The 21,129-nt window shown below is 39.1% G+C and overlaps 1 protein-coding gene across 1 annotated transcript in view; it reads left to right on the top strand.

Moving 5' to 3' along the window:
• Positions 1–18,918, top strand: part of sfswap (splicing factor SWAP) — a 130,824-nt gene extending 111,906 nt beyond the window's left edge. Inside the window, exons 18-20 of the mRNA XM_062031151.1 lie at positions 5,376–5,513; positions 7,083–7,155; positions 18,414–18,918. Of these exons, the coding sequence (XP_061887135.1) occupies positions 5,376–5,513; positions 7,083–7,155; positions 18,414–18,479 (277 nt within the window). The 3' untranslated portion in view covers positions 18,480–18,918. The remainder of the gene's footprint in view (positions 1–5,375; positions 5,514–7,082; positions 7,156–18,413) is intronic.
• Positions 18,919–21,129: the final 2,211 nt, after the last annotated feature.

The raw sequence follows: 21,129 nt of genomic DNA, 5'->3' as shown, positions 1-21,129 counted from the left end.
ATAAGTGCTTTTAGCCCTACTGGGAACACGCCATTCTGTGTCTGAAACTAATGAGCTGTTTGTTCACGTCAGTCTGACAGTGTGTGGATCTCAGACAGCACTGATTTGCACTTTATTCTAGGGCTGGACGTTTATGGCAAAAATAATAATCATGAATAATTATCAATTTTAAAACATGACAATTTATTTTTAATATATAAAAAGAACAAATGGAAAATTAGTCACGTGTAAATATATAATTGATTTACTTCATCCTGTATCAGTTGAGATTGCATGACATATGGAGGATGCTATTTTTTGAAGTCCCACTTTTCTTTTTCGTTTTTTTTGCGTCTCACCTTAAGTGACGCTAAATGGAGATGAGGGATTTGGGATGGTGTCGCTGTGTCAAATAAATGGGAGTGGCAACCATCTAGGAGAGCCCCATTAAAACCTTAATATTTTTATCTAAAGTTGTTTTTGTTTTCCAAATTATCTACACCATGGGTGTACAAACTTTTCCACCGAGTGCTGCAACTGAAGAATGAAAGCATGCTGGGAGCTTGTTGAAATTGGGCCCGTACTTAGTTTATTTTGTTAGGTGTGGCGGCTAATATGAAGCCGTATGTTAAGGAGAAACCCTAAATGTATTTAAACGGATGTATAGCGTAGCGCTTTTATTTTGAAGCCGGAAAGGTGTGTGATTGTTTTGAGAAAGTGTCTTGACATGTTATAAGGGACGGCATGGCGTAGTGGGTAGAGCGGCAGTGCCAGAAACCTGAGGGTTGCAGGGTCGCTCCCCGCCTCTTACCATCCCAAATCGCTGCCGTTGTGTCCTTGGGCAGGACACTTCACCCTTGCCCCCGGTGCCGCTCACACTGGTGACGCAAACTGGCAGCCACGCTTCCGTCAGTCTACCCCAGGGCAGCTGTGGCTACAAAAGTAGCTTACCACCACCAGGTGTGAATGAATTATGGGTTCTCACTTCTCTGTGAAGCGCTTTGAGTGTCTAGAAAAGCGCTATATAAATCTAATCCATTAGTATTATTATTATTATAATGTCGAATTGACTGTTTGCAAAAAAAAAGTCTCGTCTTTCATTTCTGTTGAGCTTTTATGTCATCTTACTTACTAAAGCAGTCACAGTAACAATCTACATGTTATATTATCACTGCACCTTAAGCGTAATCTGAACACAGAAATAAAGCACCACCCACCTCTGAACGTTTGCTGCAGAGATGTCGCCTTTTCTCACGGCGAAAAATAGTCCTTTCTTGTCGGTAGAACAACTTGCCATGGCTTTGAACCTGATATTTCCATAAGGTAAACTTTCTTTTGTCCATTTCTGCTCGCTTGTGGCTCATCAGTAGCAAGTGAACTGCAGTCAAGTTCCCCCCGCTACGGCACGGCCCGAGTGTCAAAAAGGAAGTGTTCGCGTCAATTTCCCGATAAAAAATCGAGTGCCGCTATTTAAATTTATAGATAACGTGTTATTATCGCGTTAACTTTGACAGCCCTAGTTTATAGTTAGTAAAGCAAATAGTTGTTAGTGTTATGATATCCACGACTTCCCACGTTCATCACAAGCTCAGGAATTTGCAAGCACGTCACATGGCCCATTAATACTTATATTATACTTATACTTAATAATTATTATTTTTTCATGAGAAGCCAAAAATCTAAATTCCATTAATCTTTCAGCCCTACTATATTCCCTTTTTGCATATACAGTGTAACTCTGCTCTTGTCTATTTTAATAGATGCCATATATAACATACAACAACATAACATTAAGAAGTAGGATAGGACGACACAAACTCTGGCAACACTAGCATAGCTATTTGAGCTAATGTGGTAACATTATACATTGGTACATCTGCTTACTGGGGGGATATGAGCTGTCTCTTGGCTAATTGATATGCTTTAGGTTGCAAGCAAACATTGTGATTGTCACAGTAAATTGAACCCTTTAAGATCCGACCAATCTGGCTCGTTAGCTAATAGCTAGCAAGTCATACCTTAGTATTTACAACCGTTGGTCTGAAGAAACTGAGTGTGAAAGACATTGCTAAGAAGAACAAGCGGATATTATTCTTTGAATTTGAGAAATACATCATTGAAAAACATGTGCTGTGTGCACGTAACTGACTTGGCAAAGCAGTATGAACCTTGTGTACCATACTACAGCAGAAGGAGTCAACAAAAGGCCATAGTCACGCCTGCCGAAGGCGTTAAAATAATTTTTTAAAGGACGAAAATGTAACCATTAAAATATGGAGAAGCTGCTGACTCTGTTTGGCAGAGAAGCGGTTTGCAGAAGATACAGCAAAAGTCACTCTCAAAGGTAAGATACAGTCCATAATTATCTCATTACTTCATAAGACTACTCGATTTGTTTGTAGTACATCATATAGTATTGTTTTTATACAATATTTGTTATCTAGAAGTTAGTTTTCCTATTTAAAAGCATGTTACATGTTAAAATGGTGGTTTTGGGGGGGGCCCAGGACTGAATAGCTAATCAGGTATCGACTATCAACTTAGATTGCGCCATCTTGTTGTCCCTTGGTTGATTTTTGTGCATGAAACGAGAAGAGGAGGTAAACATGAGTGCTGCAAAGAGTGAAGAAATTGTCGATAAAACAGGAAAAGTCACCTCGACGGTATAGCAGTTTTCTGGTTCTAGGTTGTGTTGACATTTCCTTTCCTCTCTGCCTTGGTAGCTGAGGGGATTATAATCAAAGGAAGGTTACATTTGAAATATAATTGTTTACATTAATATATGTTTCTCCTAGTGCTTATTTTCAATAGGTTATAAAAAAAATATATTTTTATAGATATCGACCGATATAAAACACCTACAGTATATTGTAATACAGTTTTCAGCCGCATCGCCCAGCCCTACTCGTACGGTGAAGTAGTACCACTGTAAGTTAAGTTAAAAGTTAAAGTTAAAGTACCAATGATTGTCACACACACACTAGGTGTGGTGAAATTTGTCCTCTGCATTTGACCCATCCCCTTGATCACCCCCTGAGAGGTGAGGGGAGCAGTGGGCAGCAGCGTAGCCGCGCCCGGGAATCATTTTTGGTGATTTAACCCCCAATTCCAACCCTTGATGCTGAGTGGGAGGTAATGGGTCCCATTTTTATAGTCTTTGGTATGACCCGGCCGGGATTTGAACTCACAACCTACCGATCTCAGGGCGGACACTCTAACCACTAGGCCAGTAACACTGCTCGTTACTTTGTAGCTGTAGCTTTTTACACAACGCTGTGTATCATAACGAAAATTCAGGGCCGGTGCTTATTTAGCTAGAGTGTGGTATGTCCATGATGAAGGGGATTTTACGTTCTTGACATGAAAGCCCTGAGCTTTAAAAAGCATTCATAGTGGAGCAAACAAGTGATGGAGATATGTGATGTAGGGAATTTTTTTTCACGCTTTGTGCTCATAAACAGGCTTTAGGAATACATATATTACTGTTACAACATCATTAGAAAGTCAATTTTACATGAGAGAGGACCTTTGAATGTTTCAATTCCATGTTGTGTTTTCAAGACTTGAGACTTACTGGCTGTCTAAATTGTTGGCTTGTGTTGGTGCTGAAAGTTTTGTAGTAGTAATGAAAATAAATGGTCAAATGGTCTGACAATGTTGATTGGAACCCTTCAAAAAAGCCTATGACAAAAAAAGCAGTCGCAAAAAATGCTTTGCTGCTTGTTTACTCACATATTGGGGGCGGTATGGCGTAGTGGGTAGAGCAGCCGTGCCAGAAACGTGAGGGTTGCAGGTTCGCTCCCTGCCTCTTACCATCCAAAAAATCGCTGCTGTTGTGTCCTTGGGCAGGACACTTCACCCTTGCACCCGGTGCCGCTCACATTGGTGAATGAATGATGAATGAATGAGTTGTAAAAATTAATGATGGGTTCTCACTTCTCTGTGAAGCGCTTTGAGTGCCTAGAAAAGCGCTATATAAATCTAATTCTTTTTATTATTATTATTATATTCATTGACCTATAAGTTAATGAAGCATTGCGCGGGGTTGCAGTTATAACATAATCAATCAATCAAAGTTTACTTATATAGCCCTAAATCACGAGTGTCTCAAAGGGCTGCACAAACACCACTCACTTTCCATTTGTCATTTTGCATTAATTGTAAGCTGTAATTACCTTAATGCTAAAATCACCAGAAAATCAGTAAAATCAATCGATTGTCAATTTGCAGCCTTGTATGTGGAGACATGAAGTACAAAGGTGGTTGGCCCATTTGCTGACATTGATACACCTCTGTTACTGCCTAGTACATAGATAAGTATCTGGCGGCCATGCATTACTATCCATCAGTCCATATCTGGACGCCATTCTATACGGACCTGAACCTATCTAAAGTATTTTTAAGTTTTGATAGAATTAATCTGCTTTTATAGACGTTACGATCAGTTGCCTGTGAGTCAAGCCATCCCCCATGATACTACTCAGCCAATCAAGCGACTTATAGTCCAAAAATTATTTCAGTTATTTTAAAATGACATGCTGCAGTAAAGTGTCGTTTGGCTCTTTATTCCTCTGTAGAGTTATAAGTCTGGGGAAAGAGCGAATAGAAACTGTTTGGAAAAGGTGTTGGCAATAAAGAAACTGGGTATGTAATTGTTCAAGGATTATGTTTGTCACATAAATTGCAGGGCAATCAGATCAGCACATTGGTGTGCACCACTGCCAAGAAAGACTACAAAGTACTAAAACACCACAATAAATAGGACAGCTACTGTGTTTTTTTATGGTTGATCTGCTCATTCCTAATTAGTGTTAGCTTCTGCGCTAATGAAGGGGGTCACGCTCACTTTGTCAATCAAAGCAGCTGCCAATCACAAATGTAACCAAATAGTCACTTGTACAATCCCCTCATATGTTGGACTCAAGAAATTGAGCCATCCGCTAAAGTCAACAACCTCCCAAGTATCTACTCATTTAAAACAAATAACAGTGCTTCCTGTAAAGTATTTATAGATGTATGCCCCCTCACCGCCTCACATTGGCAGGCAACTTCCTGTTTCCTGTAGAGTGAGAGCGATGTCATGAGGAGCAGATATTCAGTATTAAATGTTAATATTTTTTTGTCAAGGTTTTACAAAAATAACGTGAATATTTGACAGACTGCTAACATTATGGCATGCGCCTCATACGTCGTGGCGTGTAATGTGCTTTAGTCGACATGCTAACAAGACCCTGATGGGAACTGGAACTGACAGTTTTTCTCCAGCATCAATTTAAAAAACAGGGCTCTGCTGAATACAAAAGCTCCACTGTCTACTCATCCCCCTTCCCAGATGAATTATTACTGTCTGAATTCAAAATGTTCAAGATCCTTGTTTGTCACGATTCATCCGACAGGTCCCCCTTTAGCAAAAGGCAGAGCTTGTTGTCTTCAAGAGCCAAGAAAATTACAGGTGCCACTGTTTCACCTTACCCGTCACCCAATAGAGCTTTGTCCCCATCATCAAGCCCTGCCTCCAGCCTGGCCCAGTCCAGGTAAGCCAAAAAATGTTGTTTGTCTTCTCTTACTTCTCTATCAACATGATTTTAAATACTTATTCTATAGAATCCAGTGTATGTGCAAAGCGTCTGGTGCGTCGGTCATCTAGTCTCCTGCTGTCTTACAAAAAAATCCCACAATGTTAAGGGGAACTGCACTTTTTAGGAATTTTGCCTCTGTTAGAAAATCACACACGTTTTTCTTTTTTTATGCATTCTAAATCATAAAAAAACGCCAGCAATAGTTGGCTAACATTGTAGGTAATGAGGCTTCGATCTATTTCGCCTATGAAGCGCTCTAAAAACCTCTGAAAACTCCATCATTTTATGCTGTTAGTATGTATGTAATGTCGTAACAGGCACATTCATCAATGCAATATTTAAGTAATTTTCTAATTTTAAGCATTGCGGCGGCGCATTGATTTCACAGAGCACATCACAACATTTTCAACAACAACTAATCATGGCAGAATTCATGATAGTCAACAACAACTACTGCAGAAGAAATGACGATCAGAACCTTTTAATTTTTGAGCCTGAAAATAAGTACAATAAGTTTTAGACGCTGAGTGATAATCAGATCATGCTATAGTGAAACACTAATCATCCTGTAGCAGTAGTGCTAAGTGCTAAACAAGAAATACGCACATAATAAAACAATCACTTACTGTACAATGTCTGCTCTCAGTGAGATGATGACTGATGGGATGTTATATATTTCAGCACAATAATAGTTCCCTGTTTAGATGATGAAGTAATCATAATCCTGACTCCTTAGATAAAAAAAAAGGTTGGCACAAATGAGAATATTGTTGTATCTTTCGTTTTTGAGTCTAAGTTGAATTTCAAAGTTGACCAACTTCTCCATTTATGGACACAACCTTCTACTATAAAAGTGTGAGGCATGATCTATAATCTAGCATTACCTTTTACTAATTCCAAGGTAGAGTTGTACGGTATTGGTATAGTACCACGATACTAATGAATCATATTCGGTACTATACCGCCTCTAAAAAGTACCGGTACCAAAATATTGGTATCGGGACGACACTACTCCAAGGCGACGTGCCAGCTCAGTAGGCCAATAGCTGCATAAGCTAGTTACCTAAGTGATCAATACCAAAAATACTTCCTTGGCATTAGTTCTTATAATAACAGTGTCCCTAAAATGTAGTTAATTGGCCTGTCACAACATGTAAATAGATTACCCCCATTAGCTACATTGTTAGCCATCTAATACAACTCATTTTACAATTTATACTACACAAAAAAGAGAAGATGTGTTCTCATCTCCCATAGGGATTATAAATGATAGGCAAAACAAAAACAAGTGTGATTCCCATTTAATAAGTGGATGACTTGAGTTCAAAGTGATATTCTCCGATGTCCACAATTGATGATACCTTATGGATGCTGTTGTATTAAGTGTATTCTTCACTTTCTACTCTTTGCCTCTTCATTTGACTGCTCCACATTCCACTTTAAACATTTTAGAACATACTGTATCATGCATATTGTATAACTTTCCCGTTAATCCTTCTCTTCTTCCTGTCTAACCCTCTGCAGGGGTGCTTCTCAGGAGAAAGAAGAGCCAGTGTCATCCTCCATAGTATCAGCTGTTCAGTCAAAAATAACTCAGGTGTGTATCCTACAATATATACCTGTATATATTTTTTGTCATCTATGTAATGTATTTCTGAACTGTACTTATGGATCATACCTGTCAACCAAAAACAGGTAACTCCCGTATTTTGACCTTTCTTGTCGTTCATATAATTTTCTTTGTTTTAACATTCATGAAAAAAACAATACTACTTACTAACGCCAGAGGAGTGCAGCTTCCGGTCCGCTCGTCACCACATCCTTTTCCCAGTCAAGTCAGCCCTGCAAAATAGATGTTACCCTAATTGTCACCCGTTTTCCGTAAATTATCCCTTATTTTCCAATGCAAATGTTATGTATGGTAAGGACATAACCGGTATATATTTTCAAACATTTTCCGAAAATTTTCGAAATCAGAATAAATTATGGCTTGATCAAATTGTTTTGAACAGGGTTATTCAAACTTTTTCACTGACGGTTACATACTGAAAAATCACAGGTTGCAGGGGCCGGTTTGATATGTTCACTTTCAAAACAGATATATGGATTTTTTTTAAAGAAAAAAACACCCTGCAAGTCAGCTTTGGTGTCATCAACATTTTAAATGTTTTCTTTAATTGTTTTTTTTTTATAGTTTTTCTTATTGCAGAATTTTTTGTAATAGTTAGGGGTGTCCCGATACAACTTGTTTTCCTTCCTATACAGATATTATACATCTTGAGTATTGGCCAATAACGTAATTAATCTCATGCAATATCAGCACGGATCGTAGTACATACTTACAGTATCTTCTTTTTTAGTGTGGAATGTTAGAAATTGCTTGATCAACGAAATTACATAAGAGAACAACGGTAGTTATGAAAAACACTAACCTTGTGACAGATTTATGCTTTTGAAGTGGAGCAATAATTTGTTTTTGGCGAAACATAATGGTCAAGATAATTCATTAGATTAGGGTCATGATGCAGTAAATCAACTGATGGGGACACATTTGTTACTGGATATTTTCTAATACGCTTCTGCCTTAAAGACTTTGTCTTTAAGTAAGATGCAACTATAATTATTTGATACTTGTTTATATTGACAAATGTCATGTTTTAGACGGCAATATTGTTTAGGGACACTTGTTACGAATGTTTGTGTGCTTTGCTGTTGTGTAGCTGCTTGCTCCTAGTAGCCTATATAGCATACCATGCTTAGTTTTTGTAAATGACTTCACTTAAATACTATAAAAGACCAACCTTGTGTGCTTATTAAAGGACATTTAGTTGTTAATTGGCTGTTCAGCTTTGCACAAGTAAACACAACACTGTAGGACTGTGTGTATGGTAGCTCAAATCAGAGATTTGAGATGTAAGCCAAAATCATTCGATCATCATTTGCAGATATCGAACCAATATCAATATTTGATTCGGATACCCCTAGTGTTCGTATTTTTAGACTGGGCCACAGGCCAGTAAAAAAATAATCTGTAGGCTACATTTTGGAAACATTTGCCCTAGAGGTCCCTCTGTATTAACACTAACGCCAAATGCATTTATTATGCCTTTTTGTTTAGAAAACTACTGTGGCTCAGCCACGGAAGGAATCAAAACAGAATTAGGACAGTCCACACTTGGTTTGATAAAATCTGGTGGCTCGAAGCTTCACATTAAAGCTGGTTTACTGAAAAAACGTTTCGCAAGGGCATTGCTTTTATCGGGACCGAATTTGGCGTAAAAGTGTGGCATTTGCTAATGTGTGAGAATGAATGGCAAGAACGCACCCCATCCAGTATTCAAAAACATGTTTTTAATATGTAGTTTGGAGTATTCAAAAACATGTTTTTAATATGTAGTTTGGAGCACGAAACAAATCGGTGGCCTCACTAGGTTAAAGTTAAAGTACCAATGATTGTCACACACACACTAGGTGTGGCGAAATTATTCTATGCATTTGACCCATCACCCTTGATCACCCCCTGGGAGGGGAGGGTAGCAGTGGGCAGCAGCGGTGGCCGCGCCCGGGAATCATTTTTGGTGATTTAACCCCGAATTCCAACCCTTGATGCTGAGTGCCAAGCAGGGAGGTAATGGGTCTTTCTATACACACTGTAAATCACTTTGTGATTCTGTCTGTGAAATCCGCTATATAAATCAATGTAAATTACTTATTTTTCCTGTAGGCTTTAAATTTCTAGGTAGGAGCGAAAGTTTGACAGACATAGCAACAGTAACTAATGGGGGCGGGGCTAAGCGGAAGCTTTGTGAATGGCGAGTCACTGTGCGAGGATTTGCTGTTTTGCAAATACATAAAAAATAGAGCCACTGCTGATGAGCTGTTCGAGATAATGGACAGTTTCCTCAAAGAACACAACCTTAAATGGGAAAACTGTGTGGGCTTTTGCTCTGATGGCGCACAGACCATGGCAGGGTAAAGAAACGGGCTGCAGGCTCTAATAAAGAGGGTTGCGCCAAATGCGCATTGGACACACTGTCATTCACCGGGAAGCACTCGCGTCAAGGCAGCTCAGCCCCTAACTCAATGAGGTTTTAACAGTGGCAGTGTCAAGCCTGCAACCCCGATTTGAAAAGCTGTGCAGTGCAAAACAGGCTCATTGCAGCCACTAATGCTGGAGTACTGCAAAACTCATGTTCATTTTTCCTGTCTTGCCAAAATGCATAGCTCCTCTTTTTTTTTTGCAAAGATTGCAAAGTGGCACTTTTATTTTATTTATTATTTAACTTGATGCTAGTTATTTGATTTATTATTGAACTTGATGCAAGTTATAACACTTTTATTTGATTTATTATTGAACTTGATGCAAGTTATAACACTTTTATTTGATTTATTATTGAACTTGATGCAAGTTATAACAATTGTTTTGATTTATTATTGAACTTGATGCCAGTTATAACACTTTTTTTGATTTATTATTGAACTTGATGCAAGTTATAACACTTTTTTTGATTTATTATTGAACTTGATGCAAGTTATACCACAGCTGCACAGTTATTTTATTTATTATTGAACTTGATGCTAGTTATACCACAGCTGCACAGTTATTTTATTTATTATTGAACTTGATGTTATTTTATGTTATTGAGTTTGAATGTATACAACTTGATGTTACTTGATGTTCAATAAATTTGAAAATGTTAAGCTTGGCATTAGCATTCTGTTGGGGCGATGGGGGCAGGTGGGGCTTGAAAACTCCCCCTTGTGCAAAGTGGGGGATGACAAAAAAAGTTTGAGAACCACTGCTCTAACCACTAGGCCACTGAGTGGAAGGAAAGCATTTTATTTGGGCCACTTACCGTTACCCATATAATTAAACCATAAAGCTATACATTAATGTTGGAGATACTGTACATTATGAGTGGCTGGATTGTTCAATAGGCTATGAAGTCTGCTCTCCGAACAAAGGGAGGAGGGTTCAAATCCTAGTTCGGGTTTATGGTAACTGTTGGATTCCAGCAGATCTTCCTCCCAGAGAAATTAAGTTGTGCTGGCTGCTCCCAAGTTCTTTTTGATGACACATAAGCTAAGTTCAATTTGACCACCAGACAGAATGGGTATTTTGTGATTTATTTTCAAAGCTTTGAAAATAAACGTGAGACCAATCCAGTACAGAAGCGTTCACTCGCGCAGCTAAGATCGATCTTCCACACATCACGAAAAAACATTCTGTTCTTCCCTCTCTCCCCCCGCCCTCACCTGCCAGCACAGATGCCCATTGTGTTCGTTATCTCAATTCGGCCCGAGAAGGAAGAAGGGAGGACTCCTCTTCTCTGCCTCCTTCTTCAAGGCCGTCCACAGTGCAAGCACTTTGTCATGAGACGAACAAAAAGGAAAAGAGTACAAGATGGAACATTAGCTATTCAAGATATGACTATAGAAATATAAAAGAAGTAACACTTAAATATGGATATATGTAATTATCCACTTCCGTCATAACGTATACTATTATCAGCGTTTCATGTGTTTTACCATACTGGCCCTCGGTCAAAGGTAATTAAGGACCCCTGCTGTAGACTAACTGGTTTGAAATGGGACGAGTTGGCTATAATGTCACTACTACTGTCTACAAGCAAACCCATTTGTCACACGAAGCCTGCATTCACTCACCCAAATATACTGTGACCTTGGTCAACATTATTTCTGCTCCACCTTGTTTAACATTACAGTGTCAAATTTATGACCGTCATCAGGCTGCTTTCCATAATCAGATGCACCCGCACGTCCTGTACGGTTGCTGGAGAAAAAAAAAAGTATGATTTGTGGGAAGCTGTAAACCGGAATGTTTAAGGAGAGGAAAGGGATAGCTAGCTAGCTAGTAAGCTTGTGTGTCTCCGCTCATGTTTCGAGTAATGACTGACCGCTGATAAACCACGGGTCCTAGGATTTAAAAACATTACCTGTTGTATCACAGCACGCCTCCCAACATCCCGCTGTTTCTCTGCAGAGTGAACATAGTCGCAGCCACTTATTACAACTTAAACCCCCCCTTCTGTGATGTTTTACAAACACACCCTGAATAATTCAGCAGCTTCTAATAGCCTCGTTGCTATTCGCCTCATACCGTCTCGTCATTGTCGTCGCGTTTGCTTTTCTTCTCCCGTCTGCTCGTCTTTTCTGCTGTCGGTTTGTTTCATACGCAGTGTAAAGAATCCATTACACAGCGTGAGTATCTTATACACCTGCACTCCATCAATTGCACAATTGCTTTCTCCGCTTTAAAATGGTCCGAAAGACAAAGCTGAGATAGCTGATGTTTACTACCACATTTTCCAGTGGTCGCTGAAAGGTGGTACAGTGGAACCTCGGTGGATCCTCGATTTTACGAATTTAAAAGGGTTTGCAAATACAACTTAAAAATTTGACTTAGTATACGAAATGCATTGTATGTCTTGCTGGCCTCTGAGTAGCTTATTTACACGGCTGAATGCAAGACTCTGCTAAAGTTTTTTGTTTTTTTAAAAGAAGTTCAAAACAGCGTCAACGGGCTGCATCGTGACTGCCATAACTGTCATGATCACTTCAGGGAAAAAAACGATTTGGTGAGGTTTTTCTCGGATTAAACATCACTTTTAACGCCATCACTTTATACATGTTGGTGTATTCACAGCACTTTGACTGCTAAGTCTGTATCAAAGCAAGTTTTATTCTGTTAAACACTTTAGCGTTAGCCAAGCTGGCTGTGGGCTACAAAGAGCATACAGTATTTTGGAAAAAAGCATGTTGTCTGTTTACTTTACACAAAACCTCTGGCCAACAAGGATGGCTACCGCTAGGGGTGTCAAATAAAATTGATTTTCGATTATTTTTTGTAACGATCTTAATCGATTAAAATGTTGTTGTTTTTTTTTCAAATATAGATTTTTTTATACCTGTACTGTCCAGCCACTCAGATAAAACATATTGTTGATCTAGATTCCCATATCTGCTGTACAGAGTTACTTTAGAAAAGAGAAGTATGGGATACTTCTCTTGCTGTCTTATTTGTATTTGACTTTATTAAATGTTTAGGTATAATTGTATTAAACAAACACATTTTTCTTTTGAGTAATATATAAATTCATCACAGCTGGTTATTTTATTGAGGAATGTAGTTAATCATACAACTGGCACCCAATGTTATTAAAGTATTGATTTTGAGTGGAGAATGGTTTTGAATCGAGAATTGCAACTTACAATGGCATTCTTTTTTAATTGTTTCAGTTTCACAAATTCCTCAGCGAATTCACCAAAACATCACCGGGGAGTTATTGAGTCTGTTTAGTTGATTGGAGCGCTAACTTTCGCAGCTAGTGGGTCCATGACTATGACTGTATTGTTTAATCTGCCGTTTTACTATCAAGGTATGTCAGACTTTCCTCAAGATAGTTACGATACCTTTGAGGGTGGGGCATGGTTAGGGGCGTGGTCACACAACATCATCACATAATTTGCACAATTTGCTATGATGATATGGTTTTCTTTAAAGAGGCTCAAAAAATGCACACATATACACTACCGTTCAAAAGTTTGGGGTCACCCAAACAATTTTGTGGAATAGCCTTCATTTCTAAGAACAACAATAGACTGTTGAGTTTCAGATGAAAGTTCTCTTTTTCTGACCATTTTGAGCGTTTAATTGACCCCACAAATGTGATGCTTCAGAAACTCAATCTGCTCAAAGGAAGGTCAGTTTTGTAGCTTCTGTAACGAGCTAAACTGTTTTCAGATGTGTGAACATGATTGCACAAGGGTTTTCTAATCATCAATTAGCCTTCGGAGCCAATGAGCAAACACATTGTACCATTAGAACACTGGAGTGATAGTTGCTGGAAATGGGCCTCTATACACCTATGTAGATATTGCACCAAAAACCAGACATTTGCAGCTAGAATAGTCATTTACCACATTAGCAATGTATAGAGTGTATTTCTTTAAAGTTAAGACTAGTTTAAAGACTAGTTTTCAAGTGGCCCTGTGATGAGGTGGCGACTTGTCCAGGGTGTACCCCGCCTTCCGCCCGATTGTAGCTGAGATAGGCTCCAGCGCCCCCCGCGACCCCAAAGGGAATAAGCGGTAGAAAATGGATGGATGTTTTCAAGTGTTTAGAGACTTTTAATTACTTTTTTATGAAAAACGACTCGTAACAAATCTTGCATATTTTCTTGTTATTATAGAATGTACTCGTGTTTAGACACTCTACTTCTGTCCCTGATGAAAGAGACAAGCTGTAGCGAGCATGACGTCACACTTGCTTCGCTCTGCTGCTCCAGTTGGACTTTCTCTCCTTAAAAGCCGCCACTATCCTCTTAATATTTGCACATTGTGTACAAAACCCAAAACCAGTGAAGTTGGCACGTTGTGTAAATGGTAAATAAAAACAGAATATAATGATTGGCAAATCCTTTTCAACCTATATTCAATTGAATACACTGCCAAGTCTACCGTATTTTTCGGACTATAAGTCGCTCCGGAGTATAAGTCGCACCGGCCGAAAATGCCTAATAAAGAAGAAAAAAACATATATAAGTCGCACTGGAGTACAAGTCGCATTTTTGGGGGAAATGTATTTGATAAAACCCAACACCAAAAATAGACATTTGAAAGGCAATTTAAAATAAATAAAGAATAGTGAACAACAGGCTGAATAAGTGTACGTTATATGATGCAGAAATAACCAATTGAGAACATGCCTGGTATGTTAACGTAACATGTTATGGTAAGAGTCATTCAAATAACTATAACATATAGAACATGCTATAGGTTTACCAAACAATCTGTCACTCCTAATCGCTAAATCCGATGAAATCTTATACGTCTAGTCTCTTACGTGAATGAGCTAAATAATATTTGATATTTTACGGTAATGTGTGAATAATTTCACACATAAGCCGCTCCTGAGTATAAGTCGCACCAAAAACTGTGAGTTATAGTCTGAAAAATACGGTAGATATTTAATGTTCTAACTGAGAAACTTCATTTTTTTTTGCAAATAATCATTAACTTAGAATTGAATGGCAGCAACACATTTCAAAAAAGTTGGCACAGGGGCATTTTTACCACTGTGTTACATGGCCTTTCCTTTTAACAACGCTCAGTAAACGTTTGGGAACTGAGAACACCAATTTGTGAAGCTTTTCAGGTGGAATTATTTCCCATTCTTGCTTGATGTACAGCTTAAGTTGTTCAACTTACGTTGTCGTATTTTACACTTCATAATGCGCCATACATTTTCAATGGGAGACAGGTCTGGACTACAGGCAAGCCAGTCTAGTACCCACACTCTTCTACTATGAAGCCACACTGTTGTAACACGTACAGAATGTGGCTTGGCATTGTCTTTGCTGAAATAAGCAGGGGTGTCCATGAAAAAGACCTTGCTTGGATGGCAACATACAGTATGTTGCTCCAAAACCTGTATGTACCTTTCAGCATTAATGGTGCCTTCACAGATGTGTAAGTTACCCATGCCTTGGGCACTAATACACCCCCATACCATCACAGATGCTAGCTTTTGAACTTTGCGCCTATAACAATCCGGCTGGTTCTTTTCTTCTTTGGTCCGGATGACACAACGTCCACAGTTTCCAAAAACAATTTGAAATGTGGACTCGTCAGATTTTTGACTTGAAGTTCTCTTTGCATCAGTCCATCTTAGATGAGCTCGGGCCTTTACACACTGATGTCGGCTTTTGATGCAGTACCGCCTGAGGGATCAAAAGTCACAGGCATTCAATATTACGTGCAGTGATTTCTCCAGATTCTCTGAACCTTTTATATTACGGACCGTAGATGGTGCAATACCTAAATTCCTTCCAATAGCTAGTTGAGAAATGTTATTCTTAAACTGTTGGACAATTTGCTCACGCATTTGTTCACAAAGTGGTGACCCTCGCCCCATCCTTGTTTGTGAATGGCTGAGCATTTCATGGAAGCTGCTTGTACACCCAATCATGGCACCCACCTGTTCCCAATTAGCCTGTTCACCTGTGTGTTTGATGAGTGTTTGATGAGCATTCCTCAACTTTCTCAGTATTTTTTGCCACTTGTGCCAGCTTTTTTGAAACATGTTGCAGGCATCAAATTCCAAATGAGCTAATATTTGCAAAAAAATAAAATTATTTTCTCAGTTGCAACATTAAATATCTTCTCTTTGCAGTGCATTCAATTGAATGTAGGTTGAAAAGGATTTGCAAATCATTGTATTCTGTTTTTATTTACGATTTACACAACGTGCCAACTTCACTGGTTTTGGGTTTTGTAGATTGCTGTCAGTGGGTATATCTGGGATATATTAAAGTTACACCCACATCGCAGACATGCTAACAACGCTCCAGACAATGTCGTGTGTCTCGTTTACAACCGGTTTTGTTTCGGCATCGCTGTTTTCGGTGATCAAAGGCTTTTTTCCGGTGACGGTTTTCATTTTATCACTTGCCAATAGTGCACAAATAATAGGCTATATATATACAGTAAATTCTTACTGTAACGACCTGCTTGTGGTAATGTTTTATGTACTTGTAGTTTTAATTTGATGTTAAATTTTCCATGATCACAAAAGGGACAAGCGGTAGAAAATGGATGGATGGATGGACAAACACACTGTTAGTGCATGAAAGCGTATTGGCGGAGAATGAGGAAGTGTTGTTGTGTGTTGGGAAACACATAGGCAAAAGTGTTTGCAAGGGAGTTAAAACCTGTTGTAATTGTGCCGGGCCGGTTTGTTATCATAAGATATGCAATACAAGTTAAAATTGTCTGACTTCTTCTGAGGTCTACAAAACATTATATTACTTTAATTTGTTTTCGGGTAAAAACCCATTATTTTCAAGGTGTGGCAGCTATTATATAGCCAGAGCGGTGCGTTACATTCAGTTACATTAAGGGAAAACCCTGTATGTAAATAAACATGTACAAAATATTTTTGTGTAAAAAACTCATTTCACAACGTGTATATCTGCAGCTTATAGTTCGGTGCAGCTAATATATGGAAAACTATTTTTTCTTCTAAAATTTAGTGGGTGCAGCTTTATAGTCTGGAAAATACGGTAGATGGTTGTCGCTTGATTCGGTTGATGCTTGATGTCGCTCTGTGAAAATTTCATGCGAAGAAAAAAAAAAAAGGTTAGTCCTGCATGTACAAATATACACACACTAGTATCTGTGGTATTTTGAATGAACCTCAAATCAACTTTACCTGTAAATCTTTCCGTGTGGATCCAAAGGTTGAGGAGCAACAGATTTAAAAAAAAGATAGCAAGTCTTAAGATGGCGCTAGCTGCAGGCAAAGGTGAAAAGATAATGAAAGGCAGAAAAAGGAATGAGAAACTCAAAAGGCTTCAAGGAGGTCTTTATGGCAGAATGATGGCAGCTGGTGGTCTGACTCCTGCCCACCTTGACACTACTCACTGTGAAAGAGGAGGGGTTCGTGCAAGCAGAATGTCAGTGCAAGTCATCACAGACAAGTGTGTGTGTGTGTAGTGTACAGTTCCAGTCACTGGGGGCCACTGAAATGGCCTTTTGAGCGATGCGATATGACAGTTTCACCCCCTCTGTGATTACAGCTGTTAATTTGTCTCATCTGTCAGCAGAGCTCTTGGGGGGGGGTATTTGTCCATGTGCAAACGAATCACTCCCAGGATGTAAGCTAGAGTATCCCTGGAGGAAGGCAAAGGAACATGTAAACTAAAGGTGTTCTTTGACATTTAGACTGCGATATAGCATATGTTTATGTGTGCCTCCTTAAAGGAAGGCGGGAGATGCAATCAAAAGAAGCAAATATGTTCTCTCACTATGCAGCAGCTATGAAAATATATTTCTCTCCAGCATGCAAAGGGCTTCACACGCATGTAACTTGAGCGTCTGTGCCGTTTCCCTCCGAGCTGGTAAAACCCGAATTAGCGTCCACAAAGCTTTCTGCTTAAGGAGATCGGCCGGCTTCTTATCAAGGGTGTTTGTGCAAAGCCAGGCGGATACTAGAAAGCAGAACAATGGAAGACAGTGAGGGACTGGGGACACAACAGGGGGTTCTATCGGCATCATTAGTACCACCATTTGTAAGGCCAGAGGTCATGTTAAGGCCTGGTTACCATTTTAGTTCATCTCATTTGTGTCCGGACTCTAACTGAATGCACACTTCCCAGTGCACCGAGACAGTCGTGCTAAAAAAGAAGAAGGCATATCGAATGATTAATATTAGGTAATGTCCTTCAACTGGACCACTTTTGTGCTTGCCTCGTTTCAAAGCAATCAGCTTTTAAATTTCAAATAGTCGAACTGAAAACGGTGAAAATAATCTTTAAATCGCTAAACACATCAGTTGGTTTGAGAAACGCTAACAAACAACGATAGACGATATATTTACTTCTTGGTATGTGACGGACAGCTGCGATTTAGGAGAAACATTTTAGTCGAGAAGAGACTGAGGACAGCAAAAAAGAGCAACTGCAGCAAAGTGGAGACTGTAGAGTAAGGTACTACAACACCCTGAGATAAGTAAAAACTAAAGTAAGCTAAAGGTGGCCTGTTTGTTGTTGTCAAATAGTACCTTATAGTACCGACATTTGCTGATGGAAAAGCATGTCACTGGAAAAACAGTTGAAGGTAAGACATTATGTGTTACGAGAACATTTTGGAGAGTTCAGTCCTTCTGACTTTGGGGAAGGTTTATGAGTAGGTAGCGTGCAAGTCAACACAGCATATTAAGACGTGTAATCTAGTCCATTGCATGAATGTTCCTGATAGACATTCCAAGACTACTTCATCATGGGAGCTGTTTTCCTCATTGAGCCTCGTTTCTTTCTGTCACTCTCTCTTTAGGATCTGATGGCCAAAGTGCGAGCCATGTTGGCCTCCTCCAAGACCTTCCAGCCTCCCACTTCCTGAAGGCATCTTGACCGTCTACTAACCAGCAGCACTCTCCAATTTCATGGAGATTTCTCCGACTGAGTTTGAATTATTTTTTTTAATCTTTCATCTTGTTCAAAAATCTGTACATTGGGAGCGACTAAAGACCAGAATAAAATATCTAGTCTGACTGCCTTAGTTGATGGATCATGTTGACTTTTTATGTATCAAATGTTCTCTTTTGCTTTAACAACACTTGCCAACTTGTGTTGTTAGTCACATATCCACAGGCCTTGATGCGCCTTCTGTGAAGGATCTTTGATCAGTTCTGTCACTCTCTACCTTTTTCCCTTCAAACACCTCACTTTTCTATGTGGGATGTTTTCATTTTTTTTGTACTTCTGTTAGCTTCAACGTGAATGACCATGAATTTTTGTTTTCGATCTGTTAATAAAGTTCAATGAATGATCTACTTGAAGCCTGTTGTCGTTGGTCGCCACTCATCCCGTGTCAATGCTACGTCCTATTTACGTCCCTGCTAAGATGGACCCCAAACCTAAATCCCATTGCTGATAAAACTAAGTTCATAGTCTGACATCCTCAGGGTGTTTGTGTCTGAAACCTGTGACCCAGTGGGCAGTTAAATCAGGGTGCGGAAATCATTCCCAGACTTCTCTCGAACGACCGCAGGCAGAGTGCAAAGCTCATAAAAGATTAAATGTTCAGAAAGATAACTGTTAAAGGCCCAGCAGAGGCATAAGATGATTGGCAATAAGTATTGTTATGGACAAGCCATAAAGAGACCCTAGAAACAGATGTTTGTCCACAAACACAATTTAAATACACAGATTACTTTACTGTTTTTAAAACTCTCTAAATGCAGACGTTTTATTAAATAAAGCAATGACGACTATATTGCACTTCACACGTAATTAAAGGACACGTGTTGAAATGTTTGGGAAATGTACGACTTCGTCCCACTGAGGTGGGCAACTGACTAATCCAGTCTAAGACCACCGTTTCTTATTTTTGCAAAACAAAAATTAATTAAAATCACCTTTAGCTTAAAAAATCCATTAATAGAAACAATGCCCTCATAATTAAGACTAAATACTATTTTTTGTTTTTTTTGGGGAGTGGGGGTGTTAAGTTTTTAGTTGTACTGGTTATTGGGCAGTGGTGGGCACATTGTTCTTCTTTTATGAAGTTGGAAAAAAAAAAAGCTATTAAAGTGAAAATAAAATGCCATATAAAGTAAAACAAAATAGTAATTGTAATTTAAACTTTATTCCAGGAAAAAGTAGGATTTAAGTGATTCTTGACAATAAAAAATATAATTTTTCTCTAAAATATAAGAGGTTTGTGGTTCTCGTATTATTTTTACCGGTACCATTTTTGTAGGGGTGCAATAAAAAATCTATTTACATCCAGATCACAATTCTTTCTCATCCCAATTCTAAATCGATTCCTCCATCCATCTACAAACCCCATTTCCATATGAGTTGGGAAATTGTGTTAGATGTAAATATAAACGGATTACAATGATTTGCAAATCCTTTTCAACCCATATTCAATTGAATGCACTACAAAGACAAGATATTTGATGTTCAAACTCATAAACTTTTTTTTTTTTTTTTGTAAATAATAATTAACTTAGAATTTCATGGCTGCAACACGTGCCAAAGTAGTTGGGAAAGGGCATGTTCACCACTGTGTTACATGGCCTTTCCTTTTAACAACACTCAGTAAACGTTTGGGAACTGAGGAGACACATTTTTTAAGCTTCTCAGGTGGAATTATTTCCCATTCTTGCTTGATGTACAGCTTAAGTTGTTCAACAGTCCGGGGGTCTCCGTTGTGGTATTTTAGGCTTCATAATGCGCCACACATTTTCAATGGGAGACAGGTCTGGACTACAGGCAGGCCAGTCTAGTACCCGCACTCTTTTACTATGAAGCCACGTTGATGTAACACGTGGCTTGGCATTGTCTTGCTGAAATAAGCAGGGGCGTCCATGGTAACGTTGCTTGGATGGCAACATATGTTGCTCCAAAACCTGTATGTACCTTTCAGCATTAATGGCGCCTTCACAGATGTGTAAGTTACCCATGTCTTGGGCACTAATACACCCCCATACCATCACAGATGCTGGCTTTTCAACTTTGCGCCTATAACAATCCGGATGGTTCTTTTCCTCTTTGGTCCGGAGGACACGACGTCCACGGTTTCCAAAAACAATTTGAAATGTGGACTCGTCAGACCACAGAACACTTTTCCAATTTGTATCAGTCCATCTTAGATGAGCTCAGGCCCAGTGAAGCCGGCGGCGTTTCTGGGTGTTGTTGATAAACGGTTTTCGCCTTGCATAGGAGAGTTTTAACTTGCACTTACAGATGTAGCGACCAACTGTAGTTACTGACAGTGGGTTTCTGAAGTGTTCCTGAGCCCATGTGGTGATATCCTTTACACACTGATGTCGCTTGTTGATGCAGTACAGCCTGAGGGATGGAAGGTCACGGGCTTAGCTGCTTACGTGCAGTGATTTCTCCAGATTCTCTGAACCCTTTGACGATATTACGGACCAAGAGATCAGAATCAGAATCAGAATAGTTTTATTGCCATTGTTTGAGAACGGGTTCACAAACTAGGAATTTTTCTTGGTGCAAACGTGCGACATAAAACACATATA

This window comes from Entelurus aequoreus, linkage group LG21 (genome assembly GCF_033978785.1).
Source record: "Entelurus aequoreus isolate RoL-2023_Sb linkage group LG21, RoL_Eaeq_v1.1, whole genome shotgun sequence".
Lineage (NCBI taxonomy): Eukaryota > Metazoa > Chordata > Actinopteri > Syngnathiformes > Syngnathidae > Entelurus > Entelurus aequoreus.
The sequence above is the reverse complement of the archived record's forward strand: the minus strand, read 5'-3'. Positions and strand labels throughout refer to the sequence as shown.